The sequence below is a fragment of the Moschus berezovskii genome, chromosome 1 (genome assembly GCF_049115385.1).
Source record: "Moschus berezovskii isolate FMDL1 chromosome 1, NW_MosBer_1.0, whole genome shotgun sequence".
NCBI classification, from domain to species: domain Eukaryota; kingdom Metazoa; phylum Chordata; class Mammalia; order Artiodactyla; family Moschidae; genus Moschus; species Moschus berezovskii.
Window position 1 is genome coordinate 150,036,957 of NC_142460.1, and position 25,036 is coordinate 150,061,992.

Genomic DNA, 25,036 nt, shown 5'->3' on the forward strand with positions numbered 1-25,036 from the left:
TCTTGAGAAACCTGTATGCAGGTCAGGAAGCAACAGTTAGAACTGGACACGGAACTACTGATACTATAATTATAGTCAAAAATTATAGCCAGAAGCTTATATATTCCTTAAGTGGTAGAGTCTTTAAATTTTAATTCATGCGATATAAAAATTAATACTATGTTAATATCTTTTCTATATAATTGCAGATCATTACAGTATGGAAATCAGTTCATATATCAATCAATGCCACGAATGTTATCATTATGGCTTGATTTTGGTGCTAAGGCATATGAATGGGAAAAAGGTATGATTTTTTTGATAAAAAATTTTAAGGGACTGAGAAGAATTGTAATTTACAAGTGAGCCAGAAATCAAGTGTTAAAAAAGAGGAGAAAGACTAACCAAAGACTTTTTGAAGTTGTTGCAGTTGCAAAGCCTGCAAGTGAAAATTTGCTCATTCCTTGGTCAACCTAATACATATCGAAAAATACTAATTTAAGCCAAATAATTTACCTTAAAAATCACTATGGATTGTGGCTTGTTCTCTTTGCTTCTAGTGCAAATTAATGGGCCTTGAGTTTTTCAGTGGACTTAAATATTTTTTCCTACAGGGATAGAAAAATTATCTTTTCACAAATTGGCAAGTGATGTAGCTTTGAACTTGGGAATAACATATATCTTAAACCTGTTTTTTAAAGCAAAATTGTTTTCTGTGAAAATGATACACTGTTTTGGGGTTGTTGTTTTTTTTTTTGCTGGTATTTTTAAATTTGATTTTTTTTTTTTCCAGCTGGCCGCTCTGATCGTGTACAAATGAGAAATGATTTAGTTAAAATAAACAAAGTTATCACAGAACACACAAATCAGTTAGCTCCATATCAGTTTTTGACTGCCTTTTCACAGTTGATCTCCCGAATTTGTCATTCTCATGATGAAGTTTTTGTTGTCTTGATGGAAATTATAGCCAAAGTGCTTCTGGCCTATCCTCAGCAAGCAATGTGGATGATGACAGCTGTGTCAAAGGTGATATATTAAACATAAAGCCATTGTCTTTTTCCATTTTATGTGGCATTGATTATTTAATGCTGATACATGTCCCAGGGTATCTCTCTTATATTAGATTTGTAGCAAGAAAATACATTTTAAGTATTTTAAAAAAGAAATTGTAGTACTATTTCTCATTATAAAATTCAGAAATATATATCAAATTAAGTAAATAGTGTGTCTAAGATCAAAGGATTTATCATGCATTTTCTTTATGAAAGTATAGTAAACTATTAGTGCTTGGTGTAAAATGGTAACCAGTTTTTTGTTCAAGTTTTTTTTTTAATTAAAAGTTCCTGTGCTAGTAATACTAGAAAGTTTTTAGTGCATTATTAATAGGAATGTTCAGTTCAGTTCAGTTCAGTTGCTCAGTCGTGTCCGACTCTGGTAAATATATTTAATTAGTAAGTGTATTAGGAGATTTAGAATATATACAGATATTTAAAAGGATAATTAAAATTCACTGTTTATATCATTAATATTTTGATGTATTTTCATATTTTTATTATCTATACATATTTTAGCACTAAATTTAGATTATATAGATATATAATTTCATATTTTTCACTTAAGATTGTTGCCATAATCATGTTTCCATGTTATTAAATATTTCTTTGAAGACACAATTTTTTTAATTTTGTAAAATTCTATAATGGTTACCCATCTATGTTCAACTCTTATGGATTATTAAGGTTGTTCACTTTCTTTGCTGTTATAAAACATCTGGACACATCTGTATTTATTCTTATTTCTTCAGGGTGGATCCTAAGAAGAGGATTCATCAGGTCACAGGATAGTAGTATTTCTGTGGCTGTTGATAGTATTGCCAAATTGATTTCCAGGAAATTTGTATCACTGTAAACTTTCATCATGCATATTGTTTAAGCTGATTTTTGTCAACCAAAGTTTTGTTATCTTAAAAAAAAAGATTTTGTTATCTCTTAAAAATCTTTTAACAATTGAACTTTTTTTTTATGACAGTCTTCTTATCCCATGCGTGTAAACAGATGCAAGGAAATCCTAAATAAAGCTATTCAAATGAAAAAATCCTTAGAAAAGTTTGTTGGAGATGCAACTCGCCTAACAGATAAACTTCTAGAATTGTGCAACAAATCGGTACTATCATAGATCTTAATAGTTATAAATCAAGTTGGGTAATTTTATACAAAAGTTCCATATGATTTTAGTGGGTTTTATTTTAATTTGATTAGTTAAATTCTCACATCTTAGTATACACATATATCAAAATTTATCAAATCATGTACTTTAAATATGTGCAGTTTACCTTAATGAAGCTGTTTCTTAAATATCTTATACCCTCTCTCAAATATTCTCTAAACTTCTAAAAGTTCTTAATATAAATTCTTCTGAGAGTGAATTATCTGTATTTATTAGAAATTTTTTAAGTGGCAGATATGAAATATAAGTATATAAAATATTCAGAGTTCTCTCTATGATTGTTTTCTGTCATATCTTCGAACTTTCAAAATTCATATATATTAACCTACATGCAAGAGGAAAGTTTTGAGTTTCATTCTTTTGGTACACATTTCATAATCTTCCAGGGGATAGGCACTGTGCTAAGGAAAACAAAGATGAATAAGACATGTTCTTCTGCCCTGAGATACTCAGTCACATAGGAAACCACACAGATGGTTGTCATCTAGTGTAATAGCTACAGTTTTAGTACGTATATGACTGGAATATGGATATACTTATAGGAATGAACTGCTGTTCTTCCTAAGGAATTGGAGGGAAAAATACCTAAAGAATGTGTAGGAAAGGTAAAAGTGAGGATAAAGGTATTTATAAGGAGGGGCAGACTATAAGATAAATAGCTAAACTTCACTTTACAAATATTCACTCTATCATCTATTTACAGGTGAGAAAATATAGAATACCCTATTTCTCACCTTCCCTTAATAAACATCTTGAAAGAGTAATCTGTTTTGGCTATCTGCATTAATCCTGTGTGACCTCTGATGCACTTGACATTGTGAAAGATAATGTTATGATATTGGCCAGCATTTATAAAACACTGGCACTTTTTTAAGTGCTTTACATGTACAAACTTCTAGTTCTTTATGTAAAATCCTTATGGCCAGCTACATTAGAAACTCAGGATTTTTCATATTTTTTACAGGTAATACAATACATATACTTTTTATTAAGTATCATCACTAGGGGTAATCTGACTGGGTATCCCATAATCAGATACATAACTATTTCTGCAGTGAAACATGTTAATCTTTGCACTAAGTGAGAAATTCAGGTATCTTTTTGCTACCAAATGAAATTTGGTACAAAAAAAAGTTTGATGTAAGAACACCTTTGGAATTTGTAATGTGTGCTAACAAATTGTAGACCACTATTATCATTTAATATCCTATAATGTAGGTACTATTATTATTGATGAGGTAAAAGAGTACAAAGAGATGATGTATTTTTTAAAAAATTAGAAAACTACAGACTGCTGAGCCATTGAAATTAAGATATTATAGAAGTGAAATTTTTCTTTGGGTAAAATTAAGCATTCTGTAATTGAAGGTGAACAGAGAAATTAAAATGTACTCCTTTTTTCCCCCCCAGGTGGATGGAAGTAGTTCCACACTGAGCATGAGCACTCATTTTAAAATGCTTAAAAGGCTGGTAGAAGAAGCAACGTTTAGTGAAATCCTCATTCCTTTACAGTCAGTCATGATACCTACTCTTCCTTCAATCCCGGGTGCCCATGCTAACCACGAGCCATTTCCTGGGCATTGGGCCTATATTGCAGGCTTTGATGATACGGTAAACTGCATTTTTATGTTGCTGTGTTTTTAAGTTTATTAAAAATTTCAAATTTAGTTTAAAAGTGTTTTTCTCAGACTAAGAATTTTTTGTGTTTGTGAAGAAAAAAATGATTAGAAATACAGAAAATTAATACTCTATTATACTAATGGGACAAAATTAAGTGATAAAAATGCATGTTCAATCCGGTATTTTGATTTTTCAGATGTTCATTTTCTCTTAGTATGACTAAAATCTTTATTTTTTCCATAATTTTCTTTTTCCAAATTCTTCTTTGTCATAAAAATGGAGAGAGAAAGAGAACAAAATACAATTTTGTTTGTAATTTGTGTTTTAGAAAGAAGTGAAATTCGACTAGGAAGAGCTTGATTCATTCAATGTTGTTGCTATCTTAGAGAAATAGTACCAGAGCACTTCTAAATAAATACTTTTGAAAACTCTAGATTTATTCCAGTACTTCTGTGGCTCAAAATGTTTTTAACTGTTAGCTTCAGACCCAGCTATTAAGCCACATAATGAAATCATTCTTGTTACTTATAATCATGCTTTGTTCTTAAGAATATCATTCAGTTTATTAACTTACATCTTTAACTGGACCTGATTTTGAAGGAGTTCTTTTGTCAAAAGTCAAATTACTTTCTATTGATAAATATTTCTTATCAGTCGCTCAGTTGTAGCAGACTTTTTGCGACCCCATGGACTGCAGCATGCCAGGCCTCCCTGTCCAAAACCAACTCCTGGAGTTTACTCAAACTCATGTCCCTTGAGTCGATGATGCCATACAACTATCTCAACCTCTGTCGTCCCCTTCTCCTCCAGCCTTCACTCTTTCCCAGCATCAGGGTCTTTTTAGATGAGTCAGTTCTTCTCATCAGGTGGCCAAAGTCTTGGAATTTCGGCTTCAGCATCAGTCCTTCCAATGAATATTCAGGACTGATTTCCTTTAGGATGGACTGATTGGATCTCCTTGCTGTCCTAGGGACTCTGAAGAGTCTTCTCCAACACCACAGTTCAAAAGCATCAATTCTTCAGCACTCAGCTTTATAGTCCAACTCTCACATCATACGTGACTACTGGAAAAACCATAGCTTTGACTAGAAGGACCTTTGTTGGTAAAGTAATGTCTCTGCTTTTTAATATGCTGTCTAGGTTGGTAATAGCTTTTCTTCCAAGGAGCAAGCCTCTTTTAATTGCATGGCTTCAGTCACCATCTGCAGTGATTTTGGAGCCCCAAAATATAAAGTCTGTCACTGTTTCCACTGTTCCCCCATCTATTTCCTATGAAGTGATGGGACCAGATGCCATTATCTTAGTTTTCTGAATGTTAAGCTTTAAGCCAACTTTTTCACTCTCCTTTTTCACTTTCATCAAGAGGCTCCTTAGTTCTTCACTTTCTGCCGTAAGGGTAGTGTCATCTGCATATCTCAGGTTATTGATACTTTTCCCGGCAATTTTGATTCTAGTTTGTGCTTCATCCAGTCCAGCATTTCTCATGATGTACTCTGCATATAAGTTAAATAAGCAGGGTGACAGTATACAGTCTTGATGTACTCCTTTCCCGATTTGGAACCAGTCTGTTGTTCCATGTCCATTTCTAACTGTTGCTTCTTGACCTGCATACATATTTCTCAGGAGGCAGGTCAGGTGGTCTGGGATTCCCATCTCTTTCAGAATTTTCCACAGTTTGTTGTGATCCACACATCAAAGGCTTTGGCATAGTTAGTAAAGTAGAAGTAAATGTTTTTCTGGAACTCTTGCTTTTTCAATGATCCAATGGATGTTGGCAATTTGATCTCTGGTTCCTCTGCCTTTTCTAAATCCAGCTTGAACACCTGGAAGTTCATGGTTCACATACTGTTGAAGCCTGGCTTGGAGAATTTTGAGCATTACTTTGCTAGTGAGATGAGTACAATTGTACAGTAGTTTGAGCATTCTCTGGCATTGCCTTTCTTTGGGATTGGAATGAAGACTGACCTTTTCCAGTACTGTGGCCACTGCTGAGTTTCCAAATTTGCTGGCATATCGAGTGCAGCACTTTCACAGCATCATCTTTCAGGATTTGAAATAGCTCAACAGAATTCCATCACCTCCACTAGCTTTGTTTGTAGTGTTTCTTCCTAAGGCCTGCTTGATTGTACATTCCAGGATGTCTGGCTCTAGGTGAGTGATCACACCATCGTGATTATTGGGTCATGAAGATCTTTTTCGTATAGTTCTTCTATGTATTCTTGCCACCTCTTCTTAATATCTTCTGCTTTTGTTAGGTCCATACGATTTCTATCCTTTATTGAGCCCATCATTGCATGAAATGTTCCCTTGGTATCTCTGATTTTCTTGAAGAGATCTCTAGTGTTTCCCATTCTGTTGTTTTCCTCTATTTCTTTGCATTGATCGCTGAGGAAGGCTTTCTTATCTCTCCTTGCTATTCTTTGAAACTCCTCATTCAAATGGGTATATCTCTCCTTTGCTCCTTTGCCGTTCATATCTCTTCTTTTCATAGCTGTTTGTTCGGCCTCCTCAGACAACCATTTTGCCTTTTTGCATTTCTTTTTCTTGGGGATGGTCTTGATCCCTGCCTCTTGTACAGTGTCACGAACCTCCATCCATAGTTCTTTAGGCACTCTATCAGATCTAACCCCTTGAATCTATTTGTCACTTCCACTCTATAGTTGTAAGGAATTTGATTTAGGTCATACCTGAATGGTCTAGTGGTTTTCCCTACTTTCCTCAATTTAAGTCTGAATTTGGCAATAAGGTGTTCATGATCTGAGCCACAGTCAGCTCCCGGTCTTGTTCTTGCTGACTTTATAGAGCTTCTCCATCTTGGGTTTAAAGAATATAATCAATCTGATTTCTTACCATTTCTTTCTGATTTCTTACCATTAAAGGCATTTAAAAACTGTCTTAGGTTCTACAGAAAAGTCCTAAGGAAAATGTTTCAAAAATTGTTTAAACATTGTGGCTGCTTTAAGAGGCTGCCTAAATTTGGATAGTATGAAGTTACATTGCTGACAAAGTAACCCTTTTACTTCAATAGCCATGTCTAATGGGTGAAAATGTGTCTCTATTTATGGGCAACCATTCTTTTCATAGATCATAAATAAAGATAAATTAATAAAATAGTAAACTTTCTACATAATACAGGTTATTGTATTTTCCTTTAATTATGTGAGGTAAAACAATATAATACGCATAGAAATTTAAACAAAAAATTTGACCTTAATTTATATATAACTCATCATCTTTTAGGTAGAAATTCTTGCTTCTCTTCAGAAACCAAAGAAGATCTCTTTAAAAGGATCTGATGGAAAGTTCTACATTATGATGTGTAAGCCTAAAGATGACTTGAGAAAGGATTGTAGACTAATGGAATTCAATTCTTTGATTAATAAGGTTTGGATACAGTTTGCTTTTATTTTAGAATTGCCATAATAACTGTCAGAGATATGGGCAAGTAGATCCCTCTTCAAGAAGAAATGAACTATCCTGCCTTTTTCATGTTCAGTTATTTTATCGGGATAAAATATACTTAACATAAAATTTACCATCTTAACCATTTTTAAGTGTTCAGTTCAATTTAGTGGTATTAAGTACATTCACACTGTTGTGTAGTCATCCTTCTCCAGAACTTTTTTCATCTTCTCAAGCTGAAACTCTGTGTCTATGAATAGTAAACTCCCTATTCCCATACTCGCCCAGGCTCTGGTAACCACCATTCTACTTTATGTTTCTATGAATTTAACTACTCTAGATATCTCATGTAAGTGGAGTCAAATAGTATTTGTCCTTTTTGCTCAGTCACTCAGTCATGTCTGACACTTTGCGACCCTGCCCACCAGGCACCTCTGCCCATGGGGATTCTCCAGGCAAGAATACTAGAGTGGGTTGCCATGCCCTCCTTTAGGAGATCCTCCCAACCCAGGGATTGAACCCAGGTCTCCTGCATTGTAAGCAGACTCTTTCCCTGAGCCACCAGGGAAGCCCACATTACTGGCTTTTTCACTTAGCAGTATGTTGTCAAGTTCATCCATGTTATATACAGCATGTAAGAATTTCTTTCCTTTATAAGGTTGGATAATGTACAATTGAATGTGTATACCACATTTTATTTATCCATTCACCCATCAGTGGACACATGGGTTGCTTCTACCTTTTGACAGTTGTGAATAATGCTGCCCTGAACATAGGTGTATAGATATCTATTTGAGTCCCTGCTGTCAGTCTTTTGGATATGTGTCCTGAAGTGGAATTGCTGGTTTCACTTGATTTTTAAAAGTAAGATACTTTTGTTATATTGAGAAAAAAAGTAAAAGACATATTACCAAAGGAAAATATTTTCTATGTAATGTTTAAATTATCTCTAATGTACTTTTTCTGATTTATTTGTGTTTTATGTTTCAGTGCTAGAAAAAAATGTTAGTTCTAATTTTACCAGCACTCTTTTTAAAGGTGATCATTAGTGTTTGTTTTTGTTTTTGTTTTCAGTGCTATTGGTAAGTGCTTGATTTCTGTCTCAGAGATGGTATGAAAAATCTCTTTAAAAGGTTATTATAAATGTATGGTCTTTAGGTGTTTTGAATTATTCTCTAGCCTGGTTTTTATAAGTGCATCTGTTTTTATATTGGTAAAAAATTAAACCATACTTTTTTTTAATATGCTCTTCGTTCTTCCTCTCTATACCCTTCCTACATTTTAGTGGTACCTCTTTTATTAGCAGGAAAAGTTATGGACCTTTAACATAGAAAACATATAGCAGCAGATGAGTTTTGTTTTGTTTTTTTAAGGAGAATTATGATTTGTGCTCAGTTTAACCAAAGGTAGTTTAAAAACTAATTCCATATTAAAAACCCATTTCAAAGGTATTATGAAAGGAAGGAATATTCTTTGTTTAAAATGTTGTTTGGTAACTTAATTTACTGATATTAAACTATCAGTATGTTTGTTCCAAAGCTCCTTGAGTTTTTTTCTAGTTGGGAGTATCAAGTGGCCTGGGTTTCATTTATAAATTTATCTTAATCAGCTTTGTTACCAGTTAAGTTGTTTTATTACCATTCCCCCACATTAACATGGTCAAAGAGCCTGAAGGTGAAACACTAGTCTCATTATGTTGGTCTAGGAGGCCATATTCGGAGAAGGCAATGGCAAGCCACTCCAGTACTATTGCCTGGAGAGTCCCATGGATGGAGGAGCCTGGTAGGCTGCAGTCCATGGGGTCACTAAGGGTCAGATGCGGCTGAGCGACTTCACTTTCACTTTTCACTTTCGCACATTAGAGAATGGAATGGCAACCCACTCCAGTGTTCTTGCCTGGAGAGTCCCAGGGACGGGGGAGCCTGGTGGGCTTCCGTCTATGGGGTCACACAGAGTCGGACACAACTGAAGTGACTTAGCAGCAGCAGGAGGCCATATTACTGATCTTGCTATGTGATTCTCATGCCATAGTATTTTGCTGAAATTTGTGTAGCCTATTTATTCCTAACACTTATAATATATTTTTGATCAGTTGCTTGTGTTTTTGAATTTGACAGGTTACAATTATAGATCTGTGCATAGTTTGTTCATTTCATACAGTTCCAAAATTAAATAGCATACTGTTTATCCTTACCTAGTATATTTTAGGATTAAGCAGATGTAATGTGAAAAGCTTTCTTCTGCTGGATGATTTTTCAAATGAAGCTATATGGGGATATTGTAAAACTCATATTTTTTTGATCATGCATCTTTTGGATAAAATTAAAGAGCTTCTCTGTGACTAAGGACTTAATGTTTCAGGAATGTCATAATTATAATATTTTTGAAGACTGTATTGTTGTCACATTAATAGTGAATAATTTAAAGAAGTACTTACCCAAGGCATTTTTAATGATTTGGAAATAAATTATGGATACTGTCCCAATAGTTTCCTGCTCTACCATTCTGAATAATTATTCATCTATACTACAGAGTAAGCTTTTATTGACATTCTTTTGCTATGAAAAGAAAAATCTTTAGATAAATTTGACATAACATTCAGAAATTTTTAACTTTTAAGTGTATGTGTTTTGTTTTCTTTAATAGTGCTTAAGAAAAGATGCAGAATCTCGTAGAAGAGAACTTCATATTCGAACATATGCAGTTATTCCACTGAACGATGAATGTGGGATTATTGAATGGGTCAACAACACTGCTGGTTTGAGACCTATTCTGACAAAACTATATAAAGAAAAGGGTACTAAAATTAATTCTTATTCTAGAAACATACAATATAGGTATAATGATTATTAACATATATCATTGTACATTTTTGGGGTATAAGCCATAGTAAAATTTCTAGGTACTATATACAGAAGTACTTAAGACATTTCTTCCTTCCTTCCTTCCTTGTGTTTTAATTCTTTTTATTTATTCCAAAAGGATTTGAGATAACTTACAAATATGTATATGAAAATGTGTGTTTTTAGGAGTTATTGGTTAGCAATTCTTAAACTACTTTATGTGTAAACTAGACTTGAGTCAGTAAATAAATACACTATGGTTAATGAGAGCTAGTTTTACATTATTAGAGAAAGAAAAATAAAGCTAGAACGAAACCAAAGTGTTAGACTAGCATTAGACTCTCCCACTGGCCAAACTGTGAATAATTTAAGCACCAAAATAAACAGTGACAGTATTAGATTATAACGCATGGAATAAAATAAATTTGAATACAATTTGATTAAAAGTAGATATTTTCCCGTCCTATCTTCACCTAAAGAAAATTGCCCCTTTTTCCATTTGGCTTGTGTGATTAACGGAAATCACTTTACCTTGCAGGAGTTTATATGACAGGGAAGGAACTTCGGCAGTGTATGCTACCAAAATCGGCAGCTTTGTCTGAAAAACTCAAAGTATTCCAAGAATTTCTCCTGCCCAGGCATCCTCCTGTTTTTCATGAGTGGTTTCTGAGAACATTCCCTGATCCTACATCATGGTTAGTTACCTAGAATATAATATACTGTTATGATTAACTTAAAAAAATATATATTTATATGTATGTTGCCTCATATGATACAAGGATATTTCATAGGCATTATATTTCTTTTAGGTACAGTAGCAGATCAGCATACTGTCGTTCCACTGCAGTTATGTCAATGGTTGGTTATATCCTAGGCCTTGGAGACCGTCATGGTGAAAACATTCTCTTTGATTCTTTGACTGGTGAATGTGTACATGTGGATTTCAACTGTCTCTTCAATAAGGTATGTGATATGACTTACCATAGTTAACTGTATGTTTCTCCTAATATCCTTTCCTCAACAGCTGTTCTTCCTAAACAATTTGTAACAGTAACAGTCTCAGTTAAGTGACACTGAGAGTAGGTTAACTGGTTTTAGTCAGTGGATCCCATATCCCTCAGCAAAGCAACTTAGGTTGGAGAGAACTCAAAAGAGTGATACAGTAAAACTAAAGCACTGAACTTTTAAGTCCAAACGTATAGATCCAAGTTCTGACTCATAGTTCTCTTAAATGAACAGTTTGTTTTACTAAGACTCAGTTTTAAAGAGACAATAATTTGATGTGATTGTTTCCAAACCTGGCAGCACATCAGAATCATCTAAGAAATTTTTTGTAATGCAGATACCTAGGAAACATCCCAGGAAATTCAGATTCTGTAGGCCCAGCAGACTGGGGTTTGGTAATAAATGAAGGTAGTTGGACTCTCCTTAAGGCCACCGTCCAATTTTCCAATGTTACGATCCTGAAAGGCAAACTGTTAAATAAACCCGCTATTTTCTTCATCCTGATTCTCTATGGGTTGCCATCTGCTGTTTGGAAACCACAAAAAGCCACAGACCCAACAGAAAACAAATCAGAGATAGACCACTGGTATAGGGGATTCATACAAGAGAGGAACTTAGGGAAACTGACCAGAGGGATGAAAATATTCTAGGAAAGACAGGTTAGAGAATGGCAGAAAATAAATGAACTGGACTTCATCATAATACATGTTGCTTACATTTCCTGTCCGAGAGATGTGTGTGTGTGTGGTGCTCAGTCATATCTGACTCTTTGCGACTCCATAGACTGTAGCCCACCAGGCTCCTCTGCCCATGGAATTCTCCAGGCAAGAATACTGGAATGGGTTGCCATTCCCTTCTCCAGATCTTCCCAACCCAGGGATTGCACCTGGGTCTCCTGTGTTGCATTCTTTACTGTCTGAGCCACCAAGGAAGCCCCATTAATATAAGGCTAAATAATAAATCATAAATATTTCTCTATAATGCTATTCACTTTCGTAATTCAGTGAAAGATGAATCTACCCATTCTCTAGATCTTATCCAAGGAGTTGTGTTTCAGTTCCTCAAAAGCAGAGGTAGAGTCACATGACTCATGATTTAGGCCACTAATGTAAGTTGAGAATATAAATATTTTGAGAGTATGTTTGCTCTTTGCTGAAAGAGTCTACATATGAAGCTCCAAATTTTTTGCATATTTTAAAATTACAGCATTTTTTCTTTTTAATGAAATGCCTTGTTTTAAGGGAGAAACCTTTGAGGTCCCAGAAATTGTTCCATTTCGCCTAACTCATAATATGGTTAATGGAATGGGTCCGATGGGAACGGAAGGTCTTTTTCGAAGAGCTTGTGAAGTTACAATGAGACTAATGCGAGACCAGAGAGAACCTTTAATGAGGTAAACATTTATAGTCTGTAAACAATTTAATAATAACTTTGGATGTGATTATTGGTTCTTAAGTATGTTTTCTTTATACAGAAGCTACTTTGTACTGGTTGAAGTTTTTTTTAAATAATACCTTTCAATAAGATATATTTTACATAATAAGAAATTCAGTCTTAATACGTATACTACAGTGGTTTTAGTATATTCACAAGATTGTGTGACCATCACTGCTATCTAATTATAAAATATTTTCATCACTTCCAAAAGAAACTAGCAGTCACTCCCCAATTCTACTCCCCCACCAACTCCTGGTAACCACTAATCTCTTTCTGTCTCTATTTGTTGTTGTTGTTCGGTTGCTAAGTTGTGTGCTACTCTTTGCAACCCCATGGCACGCCAGGCTCAGATTCACGTCCATTGAATCCGTGATGCTCTCTACGCATCTCATCCTCTGCCGCCCCCTTCTTTCCTGCCCTCAGTCTTTCCCAGCATCAGGGTGTTTTCCAGTGAGTTGGCTCCTCACATCAGGCCAAAGTATTGGCGCTTTAGCTTCAGCATCAGTCCTTCCAATGAATATTCAGGGTTGATTTCCTTTAGGATGGACTGGTTTGGTCTCCTTGCAGTCCAAGAGACTCCCAAGAGTCTTCTTCAGCACCACAGTTCGAAAGCATCAGTTCTTCAGCACTCAGACTTCTTTATGGTCTAATTCATACATAACTATTGAAAAAACCAAAGCTTTGACTATAAGGACCTTTGTGGGCAGAGTGATGTCTCTGCTTTTTTAATACACTGTCTAGGTTTGTCATAGCTTTCCTTCCAAGGAGTGTCTTTTAATTTCATGACTGCAGTCACTGTCTGAAGTGATTTGAGAACCCAAAAAATCTGTCGCTGCTTCTGTCTCTATAGATTTGCCTATTCTGAATATTTTATATACAAATGGAATTACACAAAATGTGACCTTTCGTGTGTCATCTCTCACTAGCATAATGTTAAGGTTTTATCTGTGCAGTAGCATGTATCAGTACTTCATTCTTTTTTATTGCCAAATAATATTCTATTATATGGATATACCACCTTTTGTTTATCAGTTCATCAGTTAATGGACATTTGGATTGTTTTGGCTATTGTGTATAGTGTGGCTGTGAACATTAAGTACAAGTTTCATGTTGATACATGTTTTCTTTTGGTTATACCTAGGAGTAGAATCCTGGATCATAAGTTAACTCTAAGCTTAACATTTTGAGGAGCTTTCAAACTGTTTTGAAAGGCAGATGTAATATATTATAGTCCCACTAGCAGTGTCTGAGGGTTCCAATTTCTCCACATCCTTACCAGAACTTGTTGTTATTGTCTATTTCATTTGGGGCTTCCCACGTGGCTCAGTGGTAAAGAATCCACCTGCCAGTGCAGCAGACACAGGTTTGATCCCTGGGTTGGGAAGATCTCCTGGAGAACCTACTCCAGTATTCTTGCCTGGAAAATCCCATGGACAGAGGCACCTGGCGGGTTACAGTTCATGGGATCGCAAAAGAGTCGGACACAATTTAGCGACTAAACAATAACAATGTTGGTGGATGTGAAATTGTATGTCATTGTTTCAGATTGCATTTCCTAATGATCAGTTATGTTGAGCATCTTTTCATGTATTTATTGGTCACCTGCATATATTCTTTGGACAAATATCTATTTAAATCCTTTGCCCATTTTAAAAATTGGATTATTAATCTTTCTTTGAGTTGTGAGAGTTCTTTAAATACTCTGGATACAGACCTTCATGAATATATGATTTGCAAGTATTTTCTCTGATATATAAATTGTTGATTCATTTTTGATGATGCCCTTTGAAGCAAAACAGTTTTTACCTTTGATGACTAATTTATCTACATTTGTTATTGTTATTTGTACTTTTTGGTGTCATATCTAAAGAACTATAATTCAAAGTCATGAAGAGTCACATGTATGTCTTAGTATTTTACAGTTTTAGCTCTTATTTAAATCTTTGATCATTTTTAGTTATTTTGTGCATCTAGAGTGAAGTAAGCCTCTTTATTCTTTTAAATATGTATATCCAGTTGTTTCAGCTCCATTTTTGAAAAGATTATTTTTCTCTTATTTAATTGTTTTGACACTTCTGTTGAAAACCAATTGACCATACATGTAAAGGCTTATTTCTAGTTTCTCAGTTTTATTCCACTGATCTATGTCTGACCTTATGCCAACAGCACACTGTCCTGATTACTGTAGATTTGTAGTACGTTTTGAAATCAGGAAGTGTGAATCCTCCAACTTTTTTTTTTTTTAGATTATTTAACTGTTACAAGTATCTTGCGTTTCCATATACATTGTAAGATCATATTGTCATTTTCAGCAGTGGCCAGCCTAAACTTTGCTAAGAATGACATTGAATCTGTAAATCAATTTAGGGAGCAGTGCCATCTTAACAAAATTAAGTCTTCTGATCCATGAAGTTGATAAGTCTATTTATTTAAGTCTTCTTCAATTTCTTTCAACAAAGTTTTATAATTTTTAGTTTTCTTGTAGTTAACTTTTTTAAAATGTGTTCCTAAGTATTTTATTCCTTTTAATGCTATTCTGAAAGGAATTTTCTTAATTTCATGTTTGTTCATTGCTAGTGTATAGAAACATAACTAAATTTATATATTGATCTTATATCCTGCAATCTTACAGAACCCATTTATTTGTTGTAATAGTTATTTTTATAGATGCCTTAAGATTTTTCTCTCTACAACAGCAGGTCATCTGTAGATAGAATTTTACTTCTTATTTCCAATCTAATCTCAGTGCCTTTTCTTTTTCTTACCTGATTGCCCTAGCTAGATCAACATCAAATAGCGGTGGGGAGACATCTACATCCTTGTCTTGTTCCTAACCTTAGGGGTAAAGAAGCCATTCTTTCACCATTAAATATGATATTAGTTATGGGAAGTAGTTTTTTAGAAGAACATTTAAAGCTTACTCACCCACTTTTTTTATTTAAGAGCTGTGTACTAGGAATAATGGTAGAATACATTGGTTACCTGTAGTCTAAGGCAAATTCTCTAAAAGAGGAAGTATAGCATTTTCTGAAATAGTAGCAATGTGTTTAGTAAAGTATTAGAATTAGCTTCTCATCCTTCAGTTACCCTTCACCTAAGTGTTCACTTTAATGAGAATTCTTTTTATAAAAATAACACTGTATTATCATAATATTTGTTTCCATTTTAGTGTCTTAAAGACTTTCCTACATGATCCTCTTGTGGAATGGAGTAAACCAGTGAAAGGGCATTCCAAAGCAGCACTGAATGAAACAGGAGAAGTTGTCAATGAAAAGGTTAGTAAAAGGTGTAGCTGGATATGAACTGATATTGTATTTCTTGGCAAATGGAAACTGATTCTAAATACTGTCAGTGATTGACCACTGAATACTCTGAAATCTAGTTCTCCATGTACTAGTTTTCTTGTCATTACTAATGTTAACACTATTATCCCTCATGTAATAAAAAGAGTTCAAGATATGCCTGTTTAATCATAACAATTCACAGTTATGATACAGAGTGGGAAAAACGTGAACACAAATTGCCTGAATTTATAGAGCAGCAGGTCTCAGCTTCAATATGTAGTAGTCACTCTACTAACATTAGTTCAGTTCAGTCGCTCAGTCGTATCCGACTCTTTGCGACCCCATGAATCGCAGCACGCCAGGCCTCCCTGTCCATCACCAACTCCCGGAGTCCACCCAAACCCATGTCCATTGAGTCGGTGATGCCATCCAGCCATCTCATTCTCTGTCGTCCCCTTCTCCTCCTGCCCCCAATGCCTCCCAGCATCAGAGTCTTTTCCAGTGAGTCAACTCTTCACATGAGGTGGCCAAAGTATTGGAGTTTCAGCTTTATCATCAGTCCTTCCAGTGAACACCCAGGACTGATCTCCTTTAGGAAGGACTGGTTGGATCTCCGTGCAGTCCAAGGGACTCTCAAGAGTCTTCTCCAACACCACAGTTCAAAAGCATCAATTCTTCTGTGCTCAGCTTTCTTCACAGTCCAACTCTCACATCCATACATGACCACTGGAAAAACCATAGCCTTGACTAGACGGACCTTTGTTGGCAAAGTAATGTCTCTGCTTTATAATATGGTATCTAGGTTGGTCATAACTTTCTTTCCAAGGAGTAAGTGCCTTTTAATTTCATGGCTGCAATCACCATCTGCAGTGATTTTGGAGCCCAAAAAAATAAAGTCTGACACTGATTCCACTGTTTCCCCATCTATTTCCCATAAAGTGATGGGACCAGATGCCATGATCTTAGTTTTCTGAACGTTGAGCTTTAAACCAACTTTTTCCTCTCCTCTTTCACTTTCATCAAGAGGCTTTTTAGTTCCTCTTCACTTTCTGCCATAAGGGTGGTGTCACCTACATATCTGAGGTCCCTTTTCCCTTGGTTTCCATTGGAGATAGGTTCCAGGACCCCCTTGGAGTGGATACCAAAATCCCGGATTGCTCAAATCCCTTATATAAAATGACATGGTATTGTATATAACCTGTGTATGTCATCCCATATACTTTAAATCATCTCTAGATTACTTATAGTACCTAGTACAAAGGAAATACCATGTAAATAGTTGTAAATATAGTGTAAATGCTATGTAAATAGTTGTTGGTACATGGCAAATTCAAGTTTTCTGTTGTGGAACTTTCTGGAATTTTTTTCCCCTGAATTTTTTCAATCCACTGTTGGTTGAATCATTGGCTGCAGTGAGCTGACAATATTGGTTGAAGACTCAAATTTTCCAGATAGTTGTTTTGAATAAGTTAGAATAGGTTGAGGATTGTTATTCTAATAACATTACTCTCACTTTTGCATTCTGATAAGCTGTCTTGATTGAGAGAAATGTGTAGCATTCCAGGTGCTCATGTAGAACTCCCATTTGCATATACTAATGGAAAATATTAGGCATCAGAGTATTATTGCTATTCCTAGAATATTAATATTCAAATGTTTATGTCCTAAACACTTTTTTGGGTAGTTTTTTATATTAATTCTTTTTCTAGACTTCTAATGTGGAAGAGATTATTGATATTTCACTTAGTCCTGAAAAACATCCACGCAGTTGATGTTAGGTTAACATTGCAAGTTTTAAGATAAGTATCTCAAGTTACCGTATTTGTTTCTTCTCTCTTTTGTCTGTATTCACTCTTAGAAAAGGGGTAAGGGTCAGTAAAATGGCATTAATATTTGTTAAATAACAGAAAGTCAGTAACTGCAGTTTATAAACATACATCCATATGGGTCTTTAGTTCTTATGATCTTCCATTTCTTTTTAGGCCAAGACTCATGTTCTTGACATCGAGCAGCGACTGCAAGGTGTAATCAAGACCCGAAATAGAGTGACAGGGCTGCCATTATCTATCGAAGGACATGTACATTACCTTATACAAGAAGCTACTGATGAAAACTTGCTATGCCAGATGTACCTTGGTTGGACCCCATATATGTAAAATGGAATTACTTTAAAGAATATGTTAATAATCTAAATTTAATGCATTTGGTGCATTAATCTGTGGTTGTATCTATTCAATTCCAAACTACAACATATGTTTATAGTCTCAGAGTAACTGGTATTTCTCCCTGATTGTTAATAATATTTAAAATAATATATGTTGTTACGAAATAAACTGTTTTCTTAATATATACTGTGTATTATACCTGGAGAAATGGAATATTGTATGTTTTTATGCTCTAAAAAGATATTTGCAAAAAACAAGCCAGCCTAATTTCATTTCACAATTTTCACTGATTATAAGTGCTAGCATAAGGATTCATTTGAACAAAAAATTATATTGAATAAATACTCTTTATGTTAACACTGTGTTATATTTGTGCACAGAGCTAACAATACTTGCCCTGCCATCTGGGAATTGTCTAGTAAGAGAGATGTAAACATAAATAGCACATTATTAAGTTCATTTAGTAAAACTCCCGGGTTTTTTTTTGGTATGGTTGAAAATATGATAGGGAGAGGAAACTTAGCCAATTACCATGAATATGAAAACTATATAAACATTCTGTAATTTTAAAGATGCTACCATACTAAAAGTGCACCAGAATGCAGAATCCTGTAGTTTGGGGGAACAGTACTTAACATTTCATAGGTTTTAAAATCTAAACAATTTTAATAATTTGGGGGTATGTTTTATTATAGAAGATTTAAAATAATTCATAGTAATTACAAAGCAATGAGATTATATACAAACAAATGGAAAATTCTTTATAACAGGTAATTTCACTTACGTTCACCTTACAGAATTCTGCCTTTTGTACAGTTTAAGTGTGATGGGGGTAACCCAAGAGGTATAAATGTGAAAACTAAACATATACTTTCCTATTCAAGGAAAGTATAATGCAAAGAGTTGTAGAGTAAATGGATGGAGGGGTGTTAGGAAATTATTTTAAGCAAGTAATTTGGACAAAGATAAAGTTTTGAAAAGAAACTGTCGTAACCTCGAAAGATTTCCGCTCAGAAAGTAAACCAAATAAATCATCAGACCTTTACAAATTCGTGTTGAAAACCACTGAGATTTGTAATCGCAGGAAACGGAAAGAGCCAGGAGTCTTACAGTCGTCTCATGGGGTTTCCACAACACTTCCAAATCCACTGATAGCGCACGGCTCCATCAACTGACATTTTCAGAATTGAATTTCACACGCGCGTTCAAACGCGCCTTGGGTTTCTTCCGTGTAACCCACCAGGAAGCTCGGCGCCGGGACTAGAGCCCCGCCCCGGGGATGCGGCCTCGGAGCCGGCCGCTCTAGGCCCGGCGGCCGCTCTCTATGGTCGGGCGGGCGGTGTGTTGTCATCCGCGGAGCGACGGCCGGAGGCGGCTGCGTAGGCCCCGGCGGGGCGTTTGGTTTCGGTTTGGCCCTGACGAGTTAATACTGACGGCCGAAATGGGAGTCCCCAAGTTTTACCGATGGATCTCGGAGCGATATCCCTGCCTCAGCGAAGTGGTGAAGGAGCATCAGGTGGGTGAGCGCGGGGGCAGCGGCTGAGAAGGCGCAGGACCCGGGGCTCGGCGGCCCTCTCTCCACCCTGGGACCTGGGCTCCCAGCCGCCTCCTGCTGCTCGTCGTCGGCTGGCTGAGCGGCGAAGGGAGGGGAGCAGGACATTTGAGGACACCCCGGTGATCTGAGTGGGAGCGAGCGCGCAGGTCGCCCTCCTGTGGGCAGAGCCGCGGGGATGCGGCGGTTCTGACAGCTCCTGCCGGGGCAGGGCCTGCGTGACTCCGACATCAAGCCCGTGGGAGCGGCGCTCTCGGGAGTGCGTCCCCTTCCTTCCCAGGAAGTTGCAGGTTTCGTTTTTCTTTCTGGAGGTTTCGAAGCGGAGTGGATGTTCTCCTAGGGCCTCCCCCGGCTCCCCACCCAGAGCCAGCAGACCCAACTGCGAACAGGACTGACGGCCTCAGCCGTTGAACGCCCCTGTTTACTTCCCCTAATCGCGAGCTGCATCCCGCCCCACCCCCAACGCCTAGGCTTTCCGACGTGGCTGATGGTGGATATTTATGATGCCTTTCGGTACATTTTTTCTATTACCCCAAGAACCGTACCAACCCCCCGTTCCGAAAGAAAGAAAAATACATTTGGACAGGACCAGGGCACTTATTTGAAGGCTTCGTTGTGCGTGTATGTGCGTGTGTGTGTAAGAGACGGAGAGAAGCGGGGAGAACGGAGAGAGGAACAGATTGGAAGAGCACTAATACGTGTAATCGTCATATTCGGTATATAATGACCCCAGGGCAGAGTTTATGTGCACGCTTCAAAAATGTAGTTCATGTATTGGAACTGTGGCAAAAAAAAAATAGTAAGCCAGCAAACTCCGGGAAATAGTGAAGGACAGGAAAGCCTGGCGTGCTTCAGTAGATGGGCAAAGATTCCGACACGGCTTAGCAATTGAACGACAACAGTATATTAGATAAACTAGAATTTGGGGCGAGTGTTTGTTGCTTGTGCTTATTTAATGGTTTTGGTAGATCTCTTGTCCATTTTATATTTTACAAGGGAAAATTATTTTTTAAATTTGTATAGCTAATTGATTTAGTTGTGATGATTCAGTTCAGTTCAGTCGCTCAGTCGTGTCCGACTCTCCGCGACCCCATGAATCACAGCACGCCAGGCCTCCCTGTCCATCACCAACTCCCGGAGTTCACTCAAACTCATGTCCACAGAGTCGGTGATGCCATCCAGCCATCTCATTCTCAGTCGTCCCCTTCTCCTCCCGCCCCCAACCTTTCCCAGCATCAGAGTCTTTTCCAGTGAGTCAACTCGTCGCATGAGGTGGCCAAAGTATTGGAGTTTCAGCTTTAGCAGCAGTCCTAATGAACACCCAGGATTGATCTCCCTTAGAATGGACTGGTTGGAATCCCTTGCAGTACAAGGGACTCTCAAGAGTCTTCTCCAACACCACAGTTCAAAAGCATCAATTCCTCGGCGATCAGCTTTCTTCACAGTCCAACTCTCACATCCATACATGACCACGGGAAAAACCATAGCCTTGACTAGACGGACCTTTGTTGGCAAAGTAATGTCTCTGCTTTTTAATATACTATCTAGGTTGGTCATAACTTTCCTTCCAAGGAGTAAGCGTCTTTTAATTTCATGGCTGCAATCAGTACCTGCCATGTATCAGTCACTTTCTCTCTAAATTAAGACATTCAGACTAACTTGATAATACACAATCTGTTCAGTATTATTTTACCTCCCTACTCTTTGGGCTTCCCTGGTGGCTCAGAGGTTAAAGCATCTGCCTCCAATGCGGGAGACCCGGGTTCGATCCCTGGGTCGGGAAGATCCCCTGGAGAAGGAAACGGTAACCCACTCCAGTATTCTTGCCTGGAGAATCCCATGGACGGAGAAGCCTGGTAGGCTACAGTCCACGGGGTCGCAAAGAGTCGGACATGACTGAGCGACGGAACAAAAACTCTTTGGCAAAGAATTTGGTTTGATGTAAGGATCTTGGATTTTCTCCATCTTGAGAAATTTTGTTGCTGAACAAAAACAATTGCTCTCAGGCAATTTTATGACATGAACACTAATAATAAGTTTAAAACTTTGTCCATCAAAGTGATGTCTTTCAAAAAGCAATCACCAGCTACTCTCTCAAGCAGTACTTAAAAGATGGTAGTGCTAAGTAAGTCACAGTCCTTCAAAAAGCTAGTCCTTGGGGAAGGGATTGGAAGGAGGAGTGGGTTCTAGTAAAATGATGGCAGTAATGACGGGGCATAGTTTTTGGTTTCTCTGAAAACTTATTTAAAAACAGAAACAGCTACTAGATTGCAAAATTTAAATTGATAAGACAATTGCAAGAAAACTGTGTGACAGGGTATCCCCAAGAATTCCAAGATAAAATAGGTGGGGACAGACTACCAATAACCTCTAGACCCTGTTGATATTGGCATCTCTGCAAGAGAAGGAAGAAAAAAATGGGGCAACATCTGATGAACATGAGAATAGAACTTCAGGATATTTACTAAGACTCTCCAGTCCTATTAGCAGTAGCTGTAACTAAAGGGTTTTAAATGGCAAGAGCAGACTAACTCCTGTGAACCTTCAAAACTGACTTGCCAAGGCACCATTCTAAGGTGCAGCCTACCGTAAAGAAAAACTGCCGGGAGTGAAATAAAATTTTATCAGGAAAGGGACAAGAGAGATAAGAGAAGAAAGTGAAGATAAAAGTGTGGAAGAATTACAGAGTCAAGAAATCTTAGAAAACAAACCAAGCAAACCACCATATTTTTAATACTATCCCAAAGTAGCAGAAGAAGAAACTTTAAAGTTTTCCTAAATGCATCGTACTTCAAAAAGTTCAGAAAAAATTAAATTTATATAAAAATAAACAATAGAAAAATGTCAATGGTGTATAGTATGCAAAGTTATGGGGGAAAGGGGAACAAAATAACATTCATACAGACAATAACCCTGATGGCCCTAGTGATGAAGAACCTGTCTGCCAGTGGAGACTTTACAGACCAGATTCGATCCCTGGTTTGGGAAAATCCCATGGAGAAGGGCATGACAGCCCACTCCAGTATTCTTACCTGGAGAATCCCATGGACAGAGGAGCCTGGAGGGCTACAGTCCATAGGGTCTCTAAGAGTCAGACACAACTGAAGCAACTTAGCGCGCGCGCACACACACACACACACTCACAGACAATAAAAGCTTGCAATAAAGACATGCGCACAAAACAGATCAAAATTATAACCTTCTATTACAGAATGATCTAAAAATGCACTAAGAAAATTATATAAGGCATAAAAAACAACACATAATCAATTACAAAAATTCAGGAAAAAGGGAACAGAACCTAGAGAAAATTAGATGTAAATGACAAGATCATGTCAGAAATGAAGCCTCGGAGAAGGCAATGGCAAGCCACTCCAGTACTCTTGCCTGGAAAATCCCATGGATGGAGCAGCCTGGTAGGCTGCAGTCCATGGGGTCGCTAAGGGTCCAACACGACTGAGCGACTTCACTTTCATTTTTCACTTTCACACATTGGAGAAGGAAATGGCAACCCACTCCAGTGTTCTTGCCTGGAGAATCCCAGGGATGGGGGAGCCTGGTGGGCTTCCATCTCTGGGGTCACACAGAGTCAGACACGACTGAAGTGACAGCAGCAGCAGCAGCAAGGCAAAAGCAAATTAACCATAAGAAAAAAGATAGGTGGAAATAAAAGAAAATTTTAAAAGATAAAAAAGATTAGAGTGAAAGTAATGATAAATATAGTCGAACACAAATAATAGGCATTCTTGAAAAGCAAAATAATAGAAAAATATGAAAACTATAATTAAAGAAAACTTTCTTGAAGTTAGAAGACAAATTGAAACCATGTTGAAAGAATATACCACGTACCCAAGAATATTGATAACATCAAGACATGTTCTAGTAAAATTCATGGACTTTAAAAAGAAAAAAGAAAAAGCTTTGTCACCTAGAAAAAAGAAACGTATGACTTCTAAAGGAAAGGAAATTAGGTTCCCATTACAATTTTTCACAGTAGTGCTTTATGGAATAACATAAGGGTACTATACTCACTTTTAAGTGTAAGCTGATCAAGTGTAGTTCATCAGGCATTCTATCAGATCTAGTCCCTTAAATCTGTTTCCCATTTCCACTGTATTATCATAAGGGATTTGATTTAGGTCATACCTGAATGGTCTAGTGGTTTTCCTACTTTCTTCAATTTAAGGCTGAGTTTGGCAATAAGAAGTTCATGATCGGAGCCACAGTCAGCTCCTGGTCTTGTTTTTGCTGACTGTATAGAGCTTCTCCATCTTTGGCTGCAAAGAATATAATCAATCTGATTTCGGTGTTGACCATCTGGTGATGTCCATGTGTAAAGTCATCTCTTGTGTTGTTGGAAGAGGATATTTGCTATGACCAGTGTGTTCTCTTGGCAGAACTCTGAGCATTTGCCCTGCTTCATTCTGTACTCCAGTGCCAAATATGCCTATTACTCCAGGTGTTTCTTGACTTCCTACTTTTGCATTCCAGTCCCCTATAATGAAAAGGACATCTTTTTGGGTGTTAGTTCTAAAGGATCTTCATAGAACCGTTCAACTTCACCTTCTTCAGCATTACTAGTCGGGGCATAGACTTGGATTACCATGGTGTTGAATGGTTTGCCTTGGAAACGAACAGAGATCATTCTGTCATTTTTGAGATTCCATCCAAGTACTACATTTTGGACTCTCTTGTTGACTATGAGGGCTACTCCCATTTCTTCGAAGGGATTTTTGCCCGCAGTAATAGACATGATGGTCATCTGAGTTAAATTCACCTATTCTAGTCCATTTTAGTTTGCTGATTCCTAAAATGTCGAAGTTTGCTGTTGCTATCTCCTGTTTGACCACTTCCAATTTGCCTTGATACATGGACCTAACGTTCCAGGTTCCTATGCAGTATTGCTCTTTACAGTGTCAGATCTTGCTTCCATCACCAGTCATATCCACAACTGGGTGTTTTTTTTTGCTTTGGCTCCGTCTCTTTTTTCTTTCTGGAATTATTTCTCCGATGATCTTCAGTAGCATATTGGGCACCTACCAACCTGGGGAGTTCATCTTTCAGTGTCATATTGAAAGGTGTTGTGGAATGACACAAAGACACTGGGATTCTTGGCCTCCGGAGGAGAATTCAATCCGAGGACAGAGACGAGGCTTGATCGCTCAAAACTTTTGTGTAATAAAGTTTTATTAAAGTATATATAAAAGAGAGAAAGCTTCTGACATAGACATCAGAAGGGGGCAGAAAGAGTACCCCCCTGCTAGTCTTTAGCTGGATGTTGTATAGTCACTAGCAGACTGTTAATGAAGTAAAGGAATGTCTTAAAACTCAGAATGGCACCAGGCCCCTCACCCACAAGATGCATTTTGGGATAATCTTGACACCAGACGAATCATCCGGGGCCATAAAATGATTAACTTGAATCTTGCAGAAGGGCAAGTTAGTTTCGTTTACAGATTAGGGGAACAATATCTGAGTATAACATACTGGTTTGTCAAGTAGGTTCTGAGCCATTTGGCATAA

At 37.1% G+C, this 25,036-nt stretch overlaps 2 protein-coding genes across 8 annotated transcripts in view; both read left to right on the forward strand.

The window, feature by feature from the left end:
• Positions 1 to 18,534, forward strand: part of ATR (ATR checkpoint kinase) — a 116,322-nt gene extending 97,788 nt beyond the window's left edge. Inside the window, exons 37-47 of one of the 2 annotated variants that reach the window (XM_055412376.2) lie at positions 189 to 286; positions 773 to 1,005; positions 2,008 to 2,142; positions 3,616 to 3,816; positions 7,066 to 7,209; positions 9,874 to 10,024; positions 10,609 to 10,765; positions 10,880 to 11,033; positions 12,317 to 12,468; positions 15,682 to 15,787; positions 17,779 to 18,534. In XM_055412376.2, coding sequence (XP_055268351.2) covers positions 189 to 286; positions 773 to 1,005; positions 2,008 to 2,142; positions 3,616 to 3,816; positions 7,066 to 7,209; positions 9,874 to 10,024; positions 10,609 to 10,765; positions 10,880 to 11,033; positions 12,317 to 12,468; positions 15,682 to 15,787; positions 17,779 to 17,952 — 1,705 coding nt within the window. In that variant the 3' untranslated portion in view covers positions 17,953 to 18,534. Of the gene's footprint in view, positions 1 to 188; positions 287 to 772; positions 1,006 to 2,007; positions 2,143 to 3,615; positions 3,817 to 7,065; positions 7,210 to 9,873; positions 10,025 to 10,608; positions 10,766 to 10,879; positions 11,034 to 12,316; positions 12,469 to 15,681; positions 15,788 to 17,778 lie in introns of those variants that run through there. The other variant, XR_016038305.1, reaches the window with a different exon arrangement.
• Positions 18,535 to 19,268: 734 nt separating this feature from the next.
• The window catches only part of XRN1 (5'-3' exoribonuclease 1), a 108,816-nt gene continuing 103,048 nt past the window's right edge, over positions 19,269 to 25,036 (forward strand). For 3 of the 6 annotated variants that reach the window (XM_088840090.1, XM_055412415.2, XM_055412407.2), the window contains exon 1: positions 19,269 to 19,477. In XM_088840090.1, the coding sequence (XP_088696216.1) occupies positions 19,286 to 19,477 (192 nt within the window). In that variant the 5' untranslated portion in view covers positions 19,269 to 19,285. The remainder of the gene's footprint in view (positions 19,478 to 25,036) is intronic. The other 3 variants (XM_055412388.2, XM_055412397.2, XM_055412421.2) reach the window with 1 other exon arrangement.